Genomic DNA, 18,859 nt, shown 5'->3' with positions numbered 1-18,859 from the left:
AATGCTATCAGGATACTTCAGGTTAGAAAACAACAAACCCTAGGCTGTTTCTGACTAGATTGCCTCATAGTAGTGGGTACCACTCAGCATCGTTTGGCTTCTGTCTGATTAAATACAAATGGCTGGCTAAGAATCTTGTTTCATACTTGTTGCAACTACGAGTAAGCAGCTGATTATTAATTCTGATTAATCATTACTGATGCTTCATAAATATACTGCTGCACAAAGAACAGGAGGAAATGTGTGGCTTCACTTAGATCATGGTCTTCATAATTTCGATAGTGTCTTGTGAAGAAGTGGCTTCAAATACTTCTCATAGGCTGGGCTCATCTGTTCAGAAAGAGAATGTGGAAGGGAATTAATGGTAATTAAGAAGAAGGAAAAAGCTATAATTTTTTTCTTAAGAATGATCTCTGAAATACAGAAAGCTAGACTGTTTAAAAAAACCCAAACCACACCAAACCACCAGCTACTTCAGCTATGTGCAAGATCTCTTTCCCTATAGTACGTGCTGTCCTTCATAACTGTACACAATACTCATCCCAAATGGGACAGCATACTTAAAAAAATGTGCTTGGACTTGAATGTTTGCTGAAGGCAAATTTTGTGTTCAGCTGTAGAATTTCAAAGGGTTGCTGATTACCACAGTAAAAATCTCACTTAAGGCAAAATGAGCTTTCAAACAGAGCAATAGCTATTTACATCGTGCAAAATTTTACATTACTCCACAATATGGATGAATTAAGAAGTGAAAGTGAAGTGCTAAAGACCATGAAGGATGAAATTGCCTTGTTTAATGTTTATACTCTTTCTGGTTAAACATATTATTAAAAAGATTTAAGTATTGCACTAGTAAAAATACCATTGTATAGAAAATACCCTGCATTTAGCGGCTCTTGCAGCCATCTAGTGTTGCTCCATAATATGTAAACTATGTAAAAAGACTTCTGTTTTAGCTTATTTTGTACAATGTTACCTCAGTGGTTAAAAAACAAAACCCCATTGGTGGCACATGACAGTCCTGCTCTCTAGTACAAGCTCTAGTACTCTGGGGGCTGTAATTCATTGTTAGGTTAAATGTCTGGGCTAAGACTATAGGTGGCATAATTGGAGTATCACAGGTCATTGTTCAGAGTGAGATACTAAGAATTAAAAGCTCTTATTCCGCTTTACTTTTATCTGTATTGCTTTTATTAAAAGAAAGGTAAACAACTTCTGCTCTAGCTAATGCAGAAGTTGCCTGGCTGTAATCCAGCATCCATACCTGCTTGTTGGTCGGTGACTTCTGAGCCCACTCGTAAAGCCGTTGGTAAACCTGTCCATCGTAACTGCCAAGTGCAGAATTCAAGGTCTTATCTGTGAAGTCAAAAGCGTCCACTAGTGGAACAGCATCCTTCCTATGGAGTAGGTGAGCGACATTCATATTACTGAAGCATGTATTGCGTTGTAAGGGAGGAAAGTAAGTCAAAGGTAAACTGGAAAGTCAGTTGTCCAAGTTCCTCAGTCTAAAATGCTTGTGCCAGTTTTTCCCCTTGCCTAGACTGTGGGGAAAATCCTGCTTGTTTTGATTCCTCAGAGGCATGTTCTGCTAATGCCCTGAGTTGTCTGTACTGTTGAATGGGTATTTGCAGGGTCTCGTAATCACCTGGGGTCCGTCCCTAATTCCCTAATTTAGGAGTCAATCTCATGTCAGATGTTTTCTCAGCAGTCTCTGGCAGTTGTTGCTTTTGGTTTTTGTCATTTGTTTTGCTTCGTTTTCCTTATGCTGTATGTGTTTGTCTTACAAAATGGAATAAGGTTGCTGCTAGATGGATGTGCTTTGCTGATCTTCATCTACTCTGCTCTGTTACCTCATCATGGGGTGTCAAGGTCTTCTACTCTCTTTGTGTCTGTAATAACAAAGCAATCCAAACCGCACCAAGGGCCCATCTAGCCCAGGAGCCAATCTGACAGCAATCAGCAACAGATAGCTAGAGCATAAGGACAAGTATGTAATGCCAGCATCTTCTCCTAAGCAGGAGATGGTTTCTTTCCTTGTCCTCCCATCGTCCTGGGTGTAGGAAGTTGTGCTGGCTGTACCCCACACCTGATGTACAGGGGTGCAAAGCGGTTTGCTCAAATGTTGGCATTTGCATCTACCAGCTTCTTTTGGGGAAGGGCGGGGTTTTTGCTACAGGCTGGGAGGCGTTTGTATCTTTTCTACAAATTGTAAGTAACTGACTCTAATCACCCAGGTAAATACCCACTCAGTTCTTGAATCCTGTTAACAAGGTGTGGACTAACACAGAGATGTTGCAATGAATTCCAGAGATGACAATGTGTTAGGCTTTTGAAAATGTTATGTTAAGCTTATTGCTTAACTTGAATTCTGTGATCAGTTCTGAAAGTGCTTGCTGTTTGGCTCAGTCCTGTTCAGCTCTTGGTTATGGTGTATTGTTTCTCTCCAGGTGGCTTAAGTAGAATTTTCAGTACAGTAGCAACTCATTTCTCTGCACCGTAAGTTAATCTGTTCTTAACAAACAGCACTGAGTACTGAAAGATGAACCCTTTGTCAAAAAGCCTTTGTGACTGTTGTAAGTTAAAACCTTAGCATATCTCAGAATTCACATAGTTAGTAATAAATGGTGTCGAGCAGATGCATCTGAACTAGCTGTAGGCAGGACTGTTTGAGTACCAGTTGCAACTTGGCCGTGGCAACAGAGTAGGCTGTATTAGCTGTGGCTTAAGCAGATTTTGCAGCATATGATCGGTTGCTGTGGCTGCCTCCTGCCAGTGCTGTTCTGACTATGTATTTTCCTGCTTTTTCACCTACTGCAAATGGTAGAAAGTGTTCAGGATTTCTTGATTTGTAATTTAAGATTTAATGTTACGGAACTTTAAATTTAGAGATTGCAGAGGAACTGGATGCTTAGGTGTGTTTTGCTGTGAAAACGAGCTCTGTGTAGATGTTTCAATCAATTTCTAGTGCTGCCAGGCAATGAAAATAAAAACCGAATGAGGTGAATTGACTTTAGAGATGTTGCCATAGGTACAGCAGCACTGTTTTATATCTATCACAGGGACAAACTGAATAGCTGTATATCTCCTCATGCTAGAGCAGCTCACCGAATAACAGCCAGGAGGTCCAGGTATGATGCTGTGACCATGTCCATTTGAGCTCCAGATATGTATCCGTCATGCAAGAAGACTCCTGCATTTGAGAAGATCCCGTGTAACGCAAAGAGGTCACAAAGATGTTTCATAATCTTCTGGATGCCAGGCTGGGTCTCGAGTTTTTCCACAGTTTCTGCAAAGTTTTTCACTGTGATGTAGTGGCAGTGAGCCTGGAAAACAAATGCAATCAACAGTGAATGCACCTCAAAACACTTTTAGTAGGCCAAGTGACTCACAAATGTTCTCGCAAAGAATATAAAACCTTTTCATTTCCCTGGCACTTTTCCAGTCTGTATTCTTTGTTTGTTGGTTGACCAGGCCTTTTGCATTCATGTCTTACAGCAGCAGTAGAGGAGAGAATTGGGGGTTTAAACAGTCAACACTGTGGTATTTGTAAACTCTAGAAAACTGCTTCAGAAATCATGGTAGTACTTATTCTAAATATTTCTGATGAATACCCCAAAGAGTTAGTGTGATGGAAACACATTGGAATGTGCTTGTGTTGACCCCTAGCAAGTGAATCTTGGTTATACATCAACAGGAGAAAACTCTTTTGTTGAAGACCTTGGGCTCATGGTACATTGGGCTCAGCGTCTACAGGGCTTCAGCTCTGAAAATATCTGTTGTCACAGAAGAGCAACCAAACTTATCTCTCGCTTTTGTGGTTTCAGGTAAAGTGATGATTTCTGGGTCAGACACCAGTAGAGTGTCTTACAGAAATATTAGCTGAGGTCCAGAGCAAATGAAGCAAGCTGACTCCACCTCGTTGTGGGGGTGACTCTTGTTATGCTGACGTTACCATGGGTGGTTGGTGGTGTGGTATCGGTGTGGGTTCACTCCCCCACTGTACTGTTCTCCTCCCAGCTGTGGGTGTAAGCACGGCACACCTGTACTGCAGCTCTTCCTGCAAGCATGGTCAAGCAGCGTGGAGGCCAGCGTGGACTGCAGAACCTGCCTGAGAAGCTGGCTGTCTCCTCAAGCAATTAACCAGGGTGGAGTCTGCAGCAAAGCTGTACCCAGCGTCTGAGCCACTCAGCTGAGAGCTGGCAGGCATCAGTTCGTAGAGCTGCCATGTCAGTCGTGTGGGTGAGTCTCCAGGGAAGGTGTGGAAGAAGTAGTAAATGCAGAAGTGGCCCAAGAAGGCTGCAGGCTATCGAGGTTTTAAAGTTACGGGAAATACTCAAGGGTTTTGGGTGACTCTTCCTTTCCCTGAAGTATCTAAGAAACTTTGGGGGCCCAGATCCCATTTTCTGAAGAGTCTAGCAGCACAGTCACCACTGACAATACCACAGCCAGCCCTCTGCATATGTTGGGCTCTTCAGAAATTGTTTATTTCTGATTAGTCCCGTGTCTAGGTTCTCCTCCCTGCTTCTCAGAGAGAGCTGGATTCCAGCTCCTCCTCTGACACGTGGTCTCCCCTGCTCTTAAGTCCAGAGATCTCGGCCACCCATTTGAGTGGGTGCAGGAGGGAACAGCTTGTTCAGGTTTGTGTGTGGGGAGTGCTTGTCAGAGCCTTTTCTAGAGGTAATCTCAAATAGGAACATTTTGCTTCAGTTTCATTCCACTAAAAATATATTTACATTTGAACAATTATTGGGAAAGTAATTTTTAAAAGTCACTTTGTTTATAGGAGGTCTCCTTTATTTTTTGAAGCAATTCTGCTTCCAGCATTGGATACTTGCTGCTTCCATTGAGTCTGTGTAATTGAAAATGGGGGGTGATGCACAGCAGACAGGTGACCACAAAAAGTGCTGCTGCTGAGATCAAGCCTTTTCTCCCTTACTCAGTGAGTTCTTGCTTTGAAGGATTATAACTGTGCTTACAGGTATGAGCAGATCAATGCTTCCGATGGTTTTGAAAGGATCTCGGCTGTTGCTGGGAGACTTTGACCCATCAAGGACTTCATCTAATTGACTGACTACAAGGGAGCTGTTCCCTACTATGGAATCACCAAGAAGGTATCACCACAGTTAGGTATGTGTAGGGTTCCCTTTTCCCATGTCAAGGGCTTCTTGCGAAGTCCATTTCAATTTGGGTTGGCTCTGGCTGAACAGTAGATTACAGCAAGATGCTTTTCATTAAAAATTGAATGAAGTTAAAATAAGCTGTGGATCTGTTTCAAAATTTTCCTTTCCTTAGCTTAGGAAGGAAGGAAGGAAGACTTTTACCATAATTGTAGAGGAATTACATTTAATTGCCTATTAAAAAAAGAGTTTTGTTTTTTAGAGATACTGAAGTATCAGTGGTTTTGGTTTTAATTTAAATTTAGGGCTTTTCTCCCTTACTGTTTTCTTTTCTGCTTAGTTCTGTACTAACCCCTGTTTTGGGGAACCAATGCTGCTGTCCTGATCCTACTTCAGCTGAAGGCATGCTGGTTGCATGTCTAATCCATGTGAACTGGGAGTTGAGTTTGAATCTGTTATTAATGTGGCTTTGATTTGATTTTTCTTTTAGTAGTAATTAACATTGCACTTATCACTGCTTTTCCTTGTTTTCCCTGCAGTTATCTTTCCTTGTGAGAGTGGTAGATGTAAGAAGTACCAGGCATGTTTCACCCTTGCTGTGACTCCAACAGCTTTCAGTAGGGTGGCTTTGGGGAGGCTTTCCTCTGGGAGCCAGAAACGCTGGATTCTTACAAAAAGATGACCATTAGCGGAGATGGTGGCTTCTTCTTGCAGGATATGGGAGGTCTGATTCTGCTAGTAGCAGCAGCATAATTGTGAATGTTTGGGTTTTTTTCTCCCTTTCATTTCTATTCCCTCTAGTCTTTTTCTACCTGGCCTATTCATATGGCAAATTCTTCAGATCAGGAATTGCTTCTTACTACAAATTTTCCACCATGCAGACCACAATGGTGCCCTGGCCTTTGTAGTGTCCCTTAGATGCTGACAGAAAACAATAAACAGCACTGAGACTTTAAGCTAATTATGTTGTTTCTGTTGCATATGGTATCATAAAGACAAACATCAAATAAGCAGATAAATTTTGCTAACCTTTGCAGCCTGTGCCAGCTGCACTGTGCACTGGTTCCACGCGTCATGCTTTTTGACTCCAGACTGAATCAAGTCTTGTAGTTTAGCTGCTGTACTGTTTATGAGTCTAGAAAATTGAAAAAGCATATTGTATATGAATGTAGCAGCCCACATACACTCATTTCATACTCAGACTCATGTGTGATCGTATGGCAAAATGGCATTTCTCACATTTGAAGTTATCTATGCTCAGTATGAGTGAACTTAGATTATGCAAAAATCTAAGTACAAACTGGGAGAAGCACCCAGACTACCCTGGTACTGAAGGATTTCTGCCTTCTCAGCTTCCAGGGTAGTTTACGAGGGGGTCTGCTGACTTTTTCTTGGGTTGTGTGTGTGTGCAAGGAGAGTTTGCAAAACAAAATAAAGTGGTGAGAATATTGGACTGATGTTATGTTACGTGTCTACTTTTCTACACAGGGATCCAAATCCTGCTCCCATTGACACTGAAGCTTTCAGAAGAATGGCTCTGTTTTTACGCTGATTTGAATGACAGCAGGGTTGTCTATCTGTTTACCTGGTTTTCAGAGATGACACCTATATGGCCCATAACTGTGCACATAATACTAATGAGACCACTCATGATCCCATTTTTATTTGTGTAGAGTAGTTGAACGTGTAGTTGAAAGGCTACAGGCAGAATGAGAGGCTCTGTGTTTGCTGTGGTGTTAATTGAAAACAAACATCAGTTTCAGAGGTATGTGAAATTTCAACTTTATAGAATTGCACAAGTTCCAGTTGCCTAAAGGTTTTACTGGATGGCAACCCAGTGATGTGGTCAGGGATATGGAATATATTTGTTAGTTAGGTAGCACGTTCTGATGTTCTGAATGTGAAAGCTTCATATTGAACATTTGACATGGCTGTTAATCTGTGTGAGTCTTCCTTTTCTCTTCCAGGAGCAGATGGTGTCAATTCTTGAGTAACTTATGTTATTTTACCTCCCTTTAAAGCGAAGAAGAAGCTGAGCTCTTAACACATTTCTGATGTCAAAGAGAGAAACCGCATCTCCCATCCTCTGTACTGACCTGGCTGCCATGTGTTGATAGGCCTCAGTGTAAATATCTGGACTGAGAAAATCCAACTTGTTCTTGGCTGGACATTTCTCCGGTGTCACTGCAGCCAGATAAGTGACAGATGGCGGAACAGGCTGGCCAGTGCTGGCTGCCATGAAGCACTTAATCAGGAACCTGGGAAGAGGGTAATAGTCAGAGCAGGGTATGGTTGTGATCCCCACGCAGCAAATGATCATGCAAAAAGTAAGGTGGGCTTGGGTGAGGAGCAGTAGGGTGTGACCCATCCCATCAGTGGTCCGGAATGGACTTGAATAAGTAATGACCTTTTGTTTTGCATGTTGTTCGCAATAACCTGATTTGTGGTGGGTCTCAGGTGTAGCCTGTCTACCGTATTTAATGCTACAGCAATCTGTAGTGATGAATTTTTAGGAAGAAACTTGCTGTGGCTATTAGCAGTCTCAGCAGCATGGTGATTAGATACATTATCAACTTTGCAGCCTGAGTCTTAATGCTCTGGGAGTCTTAATGGTGGCTTGGTCCTACCATCTGTGATCCCCAACTCATTACGTTAACAAACATGAGACCCATTCTTGGAGATAAACATGTCCAAGGAGCATTCCCTACTCCCTTACTTTTTTGGCACCTCTGCTATGACCTAGACTGACCAGGTCTGGAAGTAAAAGGTTACAGCATTTCTCTTGACCTTGGTATTGATCTTGCAAGAAGAGGCAGGAATGAGTGCAGAAGTGTCTGCATGCAAGCACAGAACTACGTGGTAGCACCTCTGTCCCTGGGAAGTGTACTGGTTTACTCCTTCTAGTAAAAATGCATGTTATTAAAAGTTCAAGCAGCTGTGGTTTCTTTCTCCTGTATTTCATCTACTCTGGATAATCATCAGTCTGTGCGTTCGGAGGAAAGTGATGTTCTTGGAGCATGACTCATCTGCTTTCAGTAACCAACAACTTTGCCTTCTCTGAATCAACCTCACTTACCGATATTGTGTTAACATCAGTTGCTTAAAAATAAACTGCAAAACTTGTATAGCAATGCTTTTGCTGCACTACTAGACAAAGAGGAAAATGAGGTTATGCAGAACAGCACCTGCATATGTCCCAAAACCAAAAATAGAAGAGATAATCCAATTCCCACACACCTCCATGCATGTTAGACAGAAGACATGAATAGTTTATGTCCTGAGCTGTATTTTTAGAAGGTGCTGTGAGAAAGGAGTAGCTGGTTTTACTGGTTTTGGAGAAGTGGTAGAGGTTGAATAAATGAGGGGGAAGGCTTTTAGATGAACAGATTTGAATTGTTACCTGGCAGTTTGCAGGAACAAAATGGTGTTTTCCCCTTCATAAATACAAGAGGCAACTATTTTAGTATACAAGGAAGGGAGTCCACTCAGCAAGGAGTAACCATGTCCGCCGCATGCCCGGAGGCAGATCTCCACTGCTGAAGTGCTGTATTGAGTAACCATGGCTTTAAAGCCAGAAGAAAATGCATGGAGCTGTTAAAAAAAAAAAAAAAAAAAGGCATAGTGTTAATGGTGAAAGTGTTCTAAACCAATCTTCAGAATAAGTTTCCTTTTTAATTTCTGGGCATGAATTCCCTGTCCAATCCTCCTTTGCATGCTGGTGTAGCACCCAGCTCCCTGAGCCTGGCCTTTGGTTTCTGCCTGGGATGCTGCACACCCTCGTGCTGGGCATGCTGTGGTCTGTTTATGCATTTTAGGGTTTCTCTCAACCAGCAGTGGCTTTGGCTGCCCTTGTTCAGAGTGTGTTTTCATTTCAGGCTTCTAGTTGCAAGAATCTTATGTTCTATCTAAAAAGTCACATTTTTGTTTTTGGCTCAGAAGTGAGTATTTATTTGCATGTGCTTTGTGGATGAAGTTGTGAAATAACGCTTTGTGCCATCAGCTACTTGGAACAAGGTTTTATCAGACGGATGTGCTTTTCAAGGACTTTTCACTCTACAATAGTTCCCAAAATGAGAAATTTGGGGTGGTAAAGCAAATGCTGTTGCTGACTGGTTGTGGACCTAGGATGTGCCATTTGATCTTAGTGCTTCCTCTTTCTCCAGTTATCTAGTGGTGAGAGGAATGCTTGTCCAGTTTGCTAAAATACTTTGATATTCAGAGATGAGAAGTGCTGTATGAGCTAACTGTGCTGCAGCTCACCTCCGGCAGCATGTCAAAGTTCTTCCTCTGGATCTCTGTGTACCCCCTGTTGAATAGCTCCTGCAGGTAGTCGCTGATGAAATAAAAGGCGTAGGCTGCTGCCAGCTGGGGCAGCAATTTCTCTTGCTGAGTCTGGTAGTCGAGGATTTTTGCTTCTTGTTCCCTGTTGGAAGACAGCTAATGAAGTAGGGAAAGCGCAGACGTGGCCATAGCTACTGTTAGTTTACCTATCGCATAATGAAAAACGGCATTCTTCATTACCAAAAAGCAGTATGCGAACAGGACTGAGCTGATGTCGTGGCAGCAGATCTGCCCAGCTAGCTAAGCTGTTAGAGAAACAAGCCTGACTAGGAAAAATGGGATTTTTCTGCTGTTTTGGTGAACCATCCTAACAGAGTAGAAAAGGCTCTGTGTGATCGGTCAGTACAGAGGGGGAACAGGGACTGTGGGAGAGGATGAGGATGAAGCCTTCAAGGACAGCAAGTTGTTAGGTGTTATAGGGGACGTGGTGGCATTGCACCCTGAAAAACTTTCGCTTTTCAAACTGGATCTTTGTGGTCCTGGGTGTAGATGGGTTTCTGTGAAAATATTTGTGTCTAAATTATTTTAAGCTTTCTGAGCTTTTTTTGGATGTTCTTTACCACTGCTGCTGTGTTTAGTACACTTGGGACTTCAGATGATGGAATTCATTATTACAATAGTTCAGCATGCTGTGCTCTTGTGTTTGGTTTGCGTTTGAACCAAACCATGTTCTCATTAGGATGTCTATGTTTTTGAAAGGAGATTTAAGTGGAAATTTTTGAAATCCGTTCAAATGAAAATACCTACTTAAAAATTACAGGGATTCTTACCAGACTAATAACATTCAGTGTTGTAAAGTGTGGATGTTGGAAGGTATTTTAATGTGGCACCCACTAGTAGGACGCTATGAAATAGGAATTCAACGACTTGTCAGCTTTGTCTGGATTCTGCTGAGTTATGGGATTACACGGGAAGGCCAGTTATAAGAAAAATAAGTTGTCTGTGTGAACCGCTGACCTATTCGAACTATGAAACTTATCTTAGAAAGAACTGTAAACATTCTCTTGTACTTTGACTGAAGCCCATTAATGTAAATAATGGGGAAACATGTTTGTAATACCCTATCTGGGCCAGGAAATAAGCCAGTGATGTGCTGAAAGATAAGATGAAAAGTAGAAATACAGACTGGCATGGGGGAACATGGTGTATGGTCCCCTTCCCACTGCTGTGGACTTGTGTGGCATTACCCGGGCTTTAACTTGGACTGCCGGCGAACCACAGAGTATCGGATGGCAATGGTGCAAGCTTTCATTAAAGGTATTACAACCTCATCTAAAATGAGGGAAATGCGCACTGTAGTCATGGTGAAATAATTAATCTTCTGTGACCCCCGTCTTACATAGGTGCCATCTGGTTGAACCTAGAGTAGAGAGAGGATGTTAGATGCCACCTTCTTCAATACTAGGGTGGTTGTGTAATCTCTATGCATTGAATAAAACGGACATCAAAATCCTTCACTGAATGCAAAACTAAATATTTTTATGTATAATGGATGAAACATATCCATTTGAAGAGACAAACTCTTACTGCTTCTGGCTCAGATAGGTTCTGCCTGCCCCGTGATCCCCAACCTTTGAATGTGGAATTCCTGACACCGAGTTTCATTTTGGATTCAGGTAACTTCTGCCCTTGATAAAACTGCAGAGACTTGCAGACACCTCAAAGGAAGATTTTTGTCCTAAATTTAGGCAGGTCACTGTCATCTCTCTGGCTGTGCAACGAGAGTTTGACGGGCAAGTCTGTGATGTGAGTCTGTACATACCTCACAAAACTTGCTCAGCATGTTCTCCCTGGGGACGCGCACGTTCTGTAGCATGAGGTAGCCATTGTCAATGTGTTCAAAATTCATTTTGGGACCTATGTCTCCTGCAGTTATGCCTGCAGCAGGAGAAAACATAGCCTGCTTACTTCCATTTGAACTTTTTTCTGCCCGTGTCAGGCTGGGGATCTCAAAGGAAGGGCACGTTCAGCTCTGGTTCTTCCCCAGCACGGGTGGTCTTGCCCGAGGGATGAAACAGGCATTCGAATGCCTTGTGGTAGTTTGTTCCCATGGTCCATCTGTTACCCGTGTTGGCCGGGGTCAGAACTGAGGTGTTAATGCAGAGGTGGTCAGAGCAGCCCAGGCTTCTGGTTAAGAAGGCGGTTTGGTCTGGATATGCCTGAGGATACATTAAATCTTCCTTCAGATAAAAAGGTTGGGGTTAATGACAACTATGCCTTGGGTATCTGTCTTGGTTTGGTTTTGGCAATTATAACTCCCTCTCCCTGGGCCCAATGTTTTAGAAAACATGTAAGGGCAAAGTAGGCAGAGGACCTGCACAAGTGCTGTGATGTCTGGGGTCATTTACCTGGGCAGAGTGAATGGTCCTGAAGGCTGCGTATCTGCACGATGAAGGGATGCAGGCCGTAGCACTTCCCGTTGACATACAGCTGAGCAAAGACCACTGTGTGGGTTGCTGACCTTCCCACTGTGAGAAGAAAACCAGCCCCATTCCCTTAAGACAAGGTACAGTACAAACACTTCCACAGTTAACAGCAGTCAGTGCTAATTGTGTGTTAGGTCTTGGTCACATATGGGTCAGCACAGGTATGATCCACAGATGCTGGAAGCTGGAGATTGCCTAAATCTGTACCCTGAGCCTGCTTTTGGCTCTCAGAAGTTGCATCATCCTTCTGCCTCTGTCGCTGCTTGTGAGGCTTGGATGAACAGTTTGCATCAGCAGATGAGAAAAAATAAGTAAAGTTCATGCAGTGCTGAGAGAGTGGGAAGCGCTATGGCTGTTAAGAGTAACTCCAGTTATTTTCTGTGAAATACCTTCCTGAAGGGAGCCATGAATTTCACACTTGAATACTTTATGCTGAGACTGGCTGATGACTTGAATCCTTTATGCTGATCCTTTATGCTGATGACCTCCCTGCAGTTTTTGGTTGTCTGAGTATTATTTACAAAGGAGAGAAGATTGATTCCTGCAGAGGCAGGAGTTTCCCTGAGCAAAGTCCTCCAGCCCTGCCACCCAAGGGCTTATGATGGATGACCCAAGGGCCACTCTGGCCTTTGAACTTGTACAAAACCCTTTGGTTACTTACTTGCCTCTTGACATGTGCATCTCTTACTGAAGTCCTCTGCTAGTACCTGGGCCCTCAAACGTGGAGGTTGAGCAGGGCAGACTAAGTAGCTGAAGGAGGCAAATGAGGAAAATATTTTGTGTGGTACTTACTGTCTCCAGGCCACCACTTCATGGCAGAGATGTTTGGTGTGTTCAGTACAAACTCCTGCGTAGTGATATCAAAGACTGCTGTTGTTTCCAAACCCTGAAGATAAGTTCCTTTAAAAAAAACAAACAAAAAAACCCCAAAACTGTATCTCCTGGTGCATCAAAAGGATGGAGGAAGCGGAGGATCCCTGAAGGCTGGTGTGGGTATTACTAGGGTTTTGTGGTTTACCCTCCTGACAAGAACTGTGGGACAATGCTCCCAGCAATGCCACACCATCTCCTGCAAAGATCTCGAGCCACGTGGTACTCAGGCAAGCTGCTTGGTTCGAGGTGACAACCATCAACTTGGGCAAGCTGCCTGGCTGATCCCCTCCACCGATGGTGACTGCCTGCTATCTAACCACGAGCTTTCACCCTTGCTTTTGTTATTTTTTCCACATTGGCAAAACCAAAGCCAGCATGTCTCCAGCTTGCAGAGGAGCGCTGAGAACATCAACCTCTAACGCAGGTGGCATTTCCCCCCAGCCACCCCTGCCCCAGTGAAGCATGGACAGCTTAAACTCAAATTTCCCTGAGAATCTGGGCCAGAGCATTTTGTCCTATGGAAAAGCTGCATTTTCTTTACAGCCTTACCGTGCCCTAGTTCAGTCTGGGCGTAGCTTCCAATGAGCTGATGCTGGGTGGCGAGAGGAATCCATTTGGCGATCTGTTGGTCAGAGCCCAGCATCGAAATACTTCTTATGAAGATGCGGTGAAGGAGAAAGGCAAGGTCTCCTGACAGTGCCCTGCAGGGAAAGCACAAGGGGTATTTTTACACGGATGAAGTTCCAGGGATGTGATGAATGCAGCAGTGACACTGCGGCAGTCACCAGACAGTACCACCTCCACTGCCTTTTGATTTCTGCGTTGTCATACCTTGCCCAACCTCCAGCATCAACACAGTATTGCAGGAAAAGTGCTCTTCTAAGCTGCTTTTGTTCCTTCTTTCATAACATAGTTTGCTTAAGTGTTGCTAGCTCATTATTTCACTTGCTCTTGGAGGAATTATCTGTTCTGAGTAGCAGATGCTGAGCTCCGAAAAACACAGCCCAGCTCCAAAGCTTCTGTGGCTCTGGTAGTTTGTGAGCCCTTCATATCTTTATTTTACTTGATAGGATTTTTTTCCTCATTATTTAAGTCACATTTTAAGGCTGAGCTAAAAAATCCCCACCACCCTACCCTAGAACCCCCAAATCCTGCCAATTCACTATGGGGCACATTAGACTGAATTACATCAGCATCTGTAGGCGTCTGAGACCTGGATTTCCTGAACCTTCCTATTCTGAGGAAATGTCTCAGTACATCGCGTTTGTTGCTGGACTATTCCCTGGGTTTTTGCTGTCATTCACTGCCAGTGAACAACACTGGGGTTCATGGAGATTTGGCCTCACTTGAGATGTTTCTTTCCTGTGGAAAAGTTCAAATACATCCTTGTAACACCTGGTTTATTGTCTGGTGAGGTCCTTCGCCATCGCTAGCTGATAGAGCTGCACACAGCCTAAAAAGGACTATTCCAGAAACTGTGTATAGGAACTTTGGTACAGTAATCTGCATGGTGCAAATCAAACTCATTTGTTTTAAGCTTTTTTTGTGTGTGAGGAATCCTCAGAAAATATGAGGAATATAGTCCCTCTTCCTGGGATTCTTCAGAATATGGTTGAATCACCCCATGGATGTAAGTACGTGTGCTCTCACACATAAAAATAAATGGCTGTGCTGTTCTCAGTAGCTTGTATGGCTGTTAGCACGTTGCTTTAAGGCAGTGCTCTAGTGAGCATCTCATTCTAGATAGATACCTTTTATTGTTAACAAATGACTACGACCTTTCTTTTATACTGGCCCCGAGAGAGAATCAGTCATGCTGAAAACGTGGGGGGGGAAATATGAACAAAGAAGTTAAAGGGAAATTGCTTTGATTAACAGAAAAAGACTTAATGAACCCTTGGCAGCCCATCCAGAAATAACATTAACTGCAATTTTATAAAGCTGGCTTTTAAGTGTGTGCTAGTGATTCACTGTGTCTGGCAGCAGGAGGCACCAGGACTTTGTCAGTAAGAGCTTGGTGCTCACCTGGTGTTTCATCAGACAAGAGCTGTCCTGTGAGGCAGGCTGTGCTCTTAATCCAGCAAAATGTGGTAGCACAGGGCTGGCCCTGCTGAAGCCCTTGGTGTCAGGGGGCCTGAGAAAAGCAAGCCCAGGTGGGAGAGACGGTTGTGTTTTGTCAGGTTTTTAAAATCTTCCAGGATTTTTTTTCTTCTGAGGGAGGATTGGAGAGCTGCTTTTTATTGGGAATATAATGATCATGTCCAAGAACTCTTGATGGAAGATTTCCCCCTTTATCAGTCCCACTCACTCTAGGCAGCGAAGAGCTTAGCATAAAAAATTATAATCTTTCATGTGATGAAATATTGGAAAGTGACTTTGAACATCAGTGGTGTTTTGTAAGGTGCAGGTGTTGCACTTTTGAGTAACACTTTTGAACTTGCACCTTCTTACTGTGTGTGTAACCCCACCAAATCACCAGTGTGCCCCAGGCAACAGCAAGCCAGTAATTTGTTTAGCAAAGGGGGAAAGGAGGGGCAAGCAATTAAAATGTGGAGCTCAACCCTGTGCAAAGTGTTAAGAAAATTTTTTAAGGGAAGGATTATGTGAAGTATTTTATTCCATTTACCTACAAACTAAGGTTGTTCGGTGGTTTGTTTTTTTTTAATACAGTATAGGTTTTCTAGATAGAGAAAATGTCATCTTTAATTTATTTGGAAGTCAGTAACGTAACTAAACCAGCACCACTTCAAATTCTGCTTATACATTTAAAAATGCCTGAGGAGTGGTATGCAAGTTGTAGTACAGGTAAGGAGCTTGCCGAAGTGGATATATCACACTGAGGATGTGAACTGCTGTGATCTATCACGCTGTACCCGTGTGCTGCTCTTTGAGAAGTCCCCTGCTGTGTATCATCATTTTCCCTTTTCCTGAGCATGCTGCTAAAGTAAAAACCTGCAGCACGTTTGTATCAAAACCTTATCTGTCAACTGTTGGCCTCTCCCAGCCTCTGCTAAAGCTGATTCTTGTTGGCGTACAAAACTTTCAACAAAAAATTAGCTGTACATTTTAAAAAATAAATAAAAATCACCTGTAAATGTACTTAAATTCAGGTCCGCTGTCAGTCCATCCCATCTCGTCCATCTTTTTCTGGAGGTGAACAGCTTTTCTGACTGCTGCTTCGTACCTCTCATTCTGGCTCTCGAAATACTGATTTTCTCTGCTAAATACAGGGTCGCGTTCGATAGCTTCGACTGCAAAGCAACATAGAAGAGTTGGTTCTTCTAGGGCTGGGGAGGTGCAGGCAGTGCCTCGAGCCCTGTTTGGGAGGAGCAGGGAGGGCTGGGATTGTGGATGCTGATGCTGTGACTTTTTAGGGTGACTGCAGGCAGGTTTTATTTTGCCAGTGCTGGCTCTGACGGCTGTCATGCCTAACTCTGAAAAGCAGTGGGTTTGGGCAAGGAGGAGGGGAGGGGAACCCGGTTGGCCTGAGAGAGGGGTCTGTTGAGTGGAAATAGTGACCCTGCAGGGTAAGGCACCGTCCCTGGTCAGGGCGTCGGAGGTGACTTTGTGCCTCAGGAGGAAAATGCCATGGATCCCTCTGTCTCTAATTGCCGTTCCCATGAAGTGATGGAGCAAGACCTGCGGTTAGCTGGGTTTTGCCCAGAGGGTGGCTAACGGCCGGACCTACAGTGTGTCCCACTTGGCACCAGTGCTTTGGCTGGGGACTTTACCAGCCCTTTGCAGGGTTGCGAAGGAACTCTTGGGCTCACTCTTTCTGTGTCAGCCTGAATGTTCCCGCTGCTCCCTTTTTGCCTTGAAATCTTGAGACCATTCACGTTTAAGGTTATACTGAACTCCAGTTGCACTGTGAAGCATGTGATCCCAGTGGCTTGTGCCGTTTTCATTTGGTAAGGGTATAATATGGATGTAGTTACAGAGACAAAAGAGACTTTGGGGTTTTTTTTCCCTGTTCCTTCTCAGCACGCAGTCATTTTTCAGCACACCCATCATGAGTGAGAGCAGCTTAGCCTGGCTGAGCCAACCCACACAAGGAATTCCCCACCTGGAAGAGCCTGATGTGCCGAGGAGGGTTGCTGGCTGCGGTTCACGCATGGCATGCATTGCTGTGCAGCAGCACTAGTCCCTGCACGCATTCCCCTCGCACAGAGATGCTTGCCTGCGTGACCCTCAGTCCTTGTATTGCAGTTTAACCAGTCTTGCCAGAGATACTGGGGATGGGAGCAGGGAAGGGGAAAAGCTTCAGACAGAGGGAGTGGCTGCGGAGGAGTCATGGTGAATTTACACTAATAGAGGACTCCATCTCCACACTCCCACTTTTTTAAGAGGTGGGTTATAAGCAAATACCCGGGAGCACAAAACCCATGCACCGTGATGCAAAGGAGGAGCAGAAGCAGCGGGGACGTAGGTATGCTCCCTACCAGCCCGCGGCCAGGGGCTTCGCAAGGCTCACTCACCCACTGCCCTCCGTAACTGAGTGTGCTCCACGCCGCCGTCCAGCCAGGCCGTCAGCTTTTCCACACTAAACGAGGCCGTTTGCCTCTCGCTAGCAAGGTCGGGATTCACGCTGCCAAGGACCGAGCCCTGCGGGTACTTGCCGGTCTCCATCAGAGCCATCCTGGAGGCTGAGCTGCTCTGGGAAGGGATGGGGCTTATGAGGCACTGGCACCCCTTCAGTGGGTGGTTGCTGAAAGTGTTGGGTGCAGCAAGAAGTGGTTTCTGTAAATTGGCCAACATGTTGCACAGAGGTTGCGTAACTATTTAGGCATTGTCTTGTCCTCATTGCGATAATACGGACAATGAAAATTTAGGGCACTTTCAAGAGCTCAAAATGCAGGGTTTATGATTTTTTTTTAAACATAAAATCTTCTTTCTTTCACCCATTCGCCCCCAGTATTTTATGAGAAGTTACCGCTGGAATATCCCACAACTATGTGTTAATGTTTAAGGGAGTTTCTGGCCCTGGCCCGTCCCTGCCCCCACGGTGGGTGCTGCCACTGCTGCCTAGCCCTCGGGTGCTGGCCAAGAGGCTCCCAGACCTGCACTTGTGGGTGCTGGCAGCTCTGCCCATGCTGCTTCCATCCTGCTTCCCATGGGGCTCAGCTTTACATTAACCTTGTAATTTCCCATGTTAGCAGGATTTGTCACAGGTTACTTGTAAAAAAAGTTGTGGTGTGTGGAAAATAAAACAGAATTTTTCCCTTCAAGAGGCTGCCTGCCTTCCTGAACTATTTTTAATACTATAAGAAATATAAACTCTGGAAGCTCTTGCAAATATGTTCTTAATTCCTGCTTTTCTGATGTTCAGATTTTTAACTCAAGGTGTCTTATTGTCCTGGGTGTGAGAAAAGCCTCAAAGCAGCATGCTGAGTACACAAGGTTGGAGTAACCCAGACCTGCCCTTGAGCCATCCCAGGAAGCGCCGGACTTGGCGCTGGAGCACGGAGACGGCTCAGCTGCCAGCTCCCTCTTCCGTGAGGCCGCGTAAGAAAAATCTGTGTGTCTGTCTGCTATGCACAAACGCGAAATCCCACGTACCTCGTCTCACGCGTCCTTCGGGGAGCCGTCTGGCTGCTGCCTACCTGCCTGGGCTGTGGCTCCCGGCGTCCCCGCTGCAGGGACCTTGTCCCCCCGGCCAACGGAGCTTGACCCGGCCCGTGGGTGTTTCTGCGTGTGCGCGGTAGCATGCCGGAGCTGACCTCTGCAGGCAGCGGCCTGTGTGCCTGCTTGCTAGGCGTAAAATCAAAAGGGCTGGAGCCTCTGCATTTAAAAAAATTGCTATTTTTCTGATCTCACTTCAGGCTACTTGTGCGTTGGAGGCTGCACTTCCAGCTCTGTCACCAAAGTGGTGCTCTGCCCTTCTCCCAGTATTTTTAATTTTTACTTTATTTTATTTTATTTTTTTTTATAGTCTGCTCAGGATGGAGGAGAGCACCCCTCGGGCTCTCACTGCTCCTTGCCTGTGGATTTTACTTGCTCAAGGTCTTCCCAGCTCAGTTATGGCACTGCCCTCAGCCCTTCCCACAGTTTGGGGTGCAAGCCAGGAGACTGGGGATGTCCCTCGCAGGCTGGGTCATGCCGGGG

At 44.6% G+C, this 18,859-nt stretch overlaps 1 protein-coding gene across 1 annotated transcript; it reads right to left on the bottom strand.

The window, feature by feature from the left end:
• Positions 1–267: 267 nt before the first annotated feature.
• ACOX2 (acyl-CoA oxidase 2, branched chain) lies at positions 268–17,392 on the bottom strand. Its single transcript, XM_010571054.1, has 14 exons — positions 17,233–17,392; positions 15,846–16,008; positions 13,307–13,458; positions 12,677–12,784; positions 11,807–11,926; positions 11,221–11,336; positions 10,646–10,818; positions 9,378–9,540; positions 8,518–8,708; positions 7,214–7,375; positions 6,147–6,252; positions 3,106–3,323; positions 1,265–1,397; positions 268–330 (listed from the first exon to the last, which is right to left on the bottom strand). The coding sequence occupies exons 1-14, from the start codon at positions 17,390–17,392 to the stop codon at positions 268–270; spliced, it is 2,028 nt and encodes a 675-aa protein (XP_010569356.1).
• Positions 17,393–18,859: the final 1,467 nt, after the last annotated feature.

This window comes from Haliaeetus leucocephalus, unplaced genomic scaffold (assembly GCF_000737465.1).
Source record: "Haliaeetus leucocephalus isolate CR32 unplaced genomic scaffold, Haliaeetus_leucocephalus-4.0 Scaffold2, whole genome shotgun sequence".
Taxonomy (NCBI): domain Eukaryota; kingdom Metazoa; phylum Chordata; class Aves; order Accipitriformes; family Accipitridae; genus Haliaeetus; species Haliaeetus leucocephalus.
The sequence above is the reverse complement of the archived record's forward strand: the minus strand, read 5'-3'. Positions and strand labels throughout refer to the sequence as shown.

Coding starts and splice junctions, on each gene's coding strand:
- ACOX2 (XM_010571054.1), bottom strand. CDS start 17,392: ATGGCTCTGATGGAGACCGGCAAGTACCCGCAGGGCTCGGTCCTTGGC. Junction 3,324..6,146: donor AGCTGGCACAGGCTGCAAAG/GTTAGCAAAATT, acceptor TTTGTTTTCCAG/GCTCACTGCCACTACATCAC. Junction 331..1,264: donor AGTCACCGACCAACAAGCAG/GTATGGATGCTG, acceptor CTTTCTGAACAG/ATGAGCCCAGCCTATGAGAA.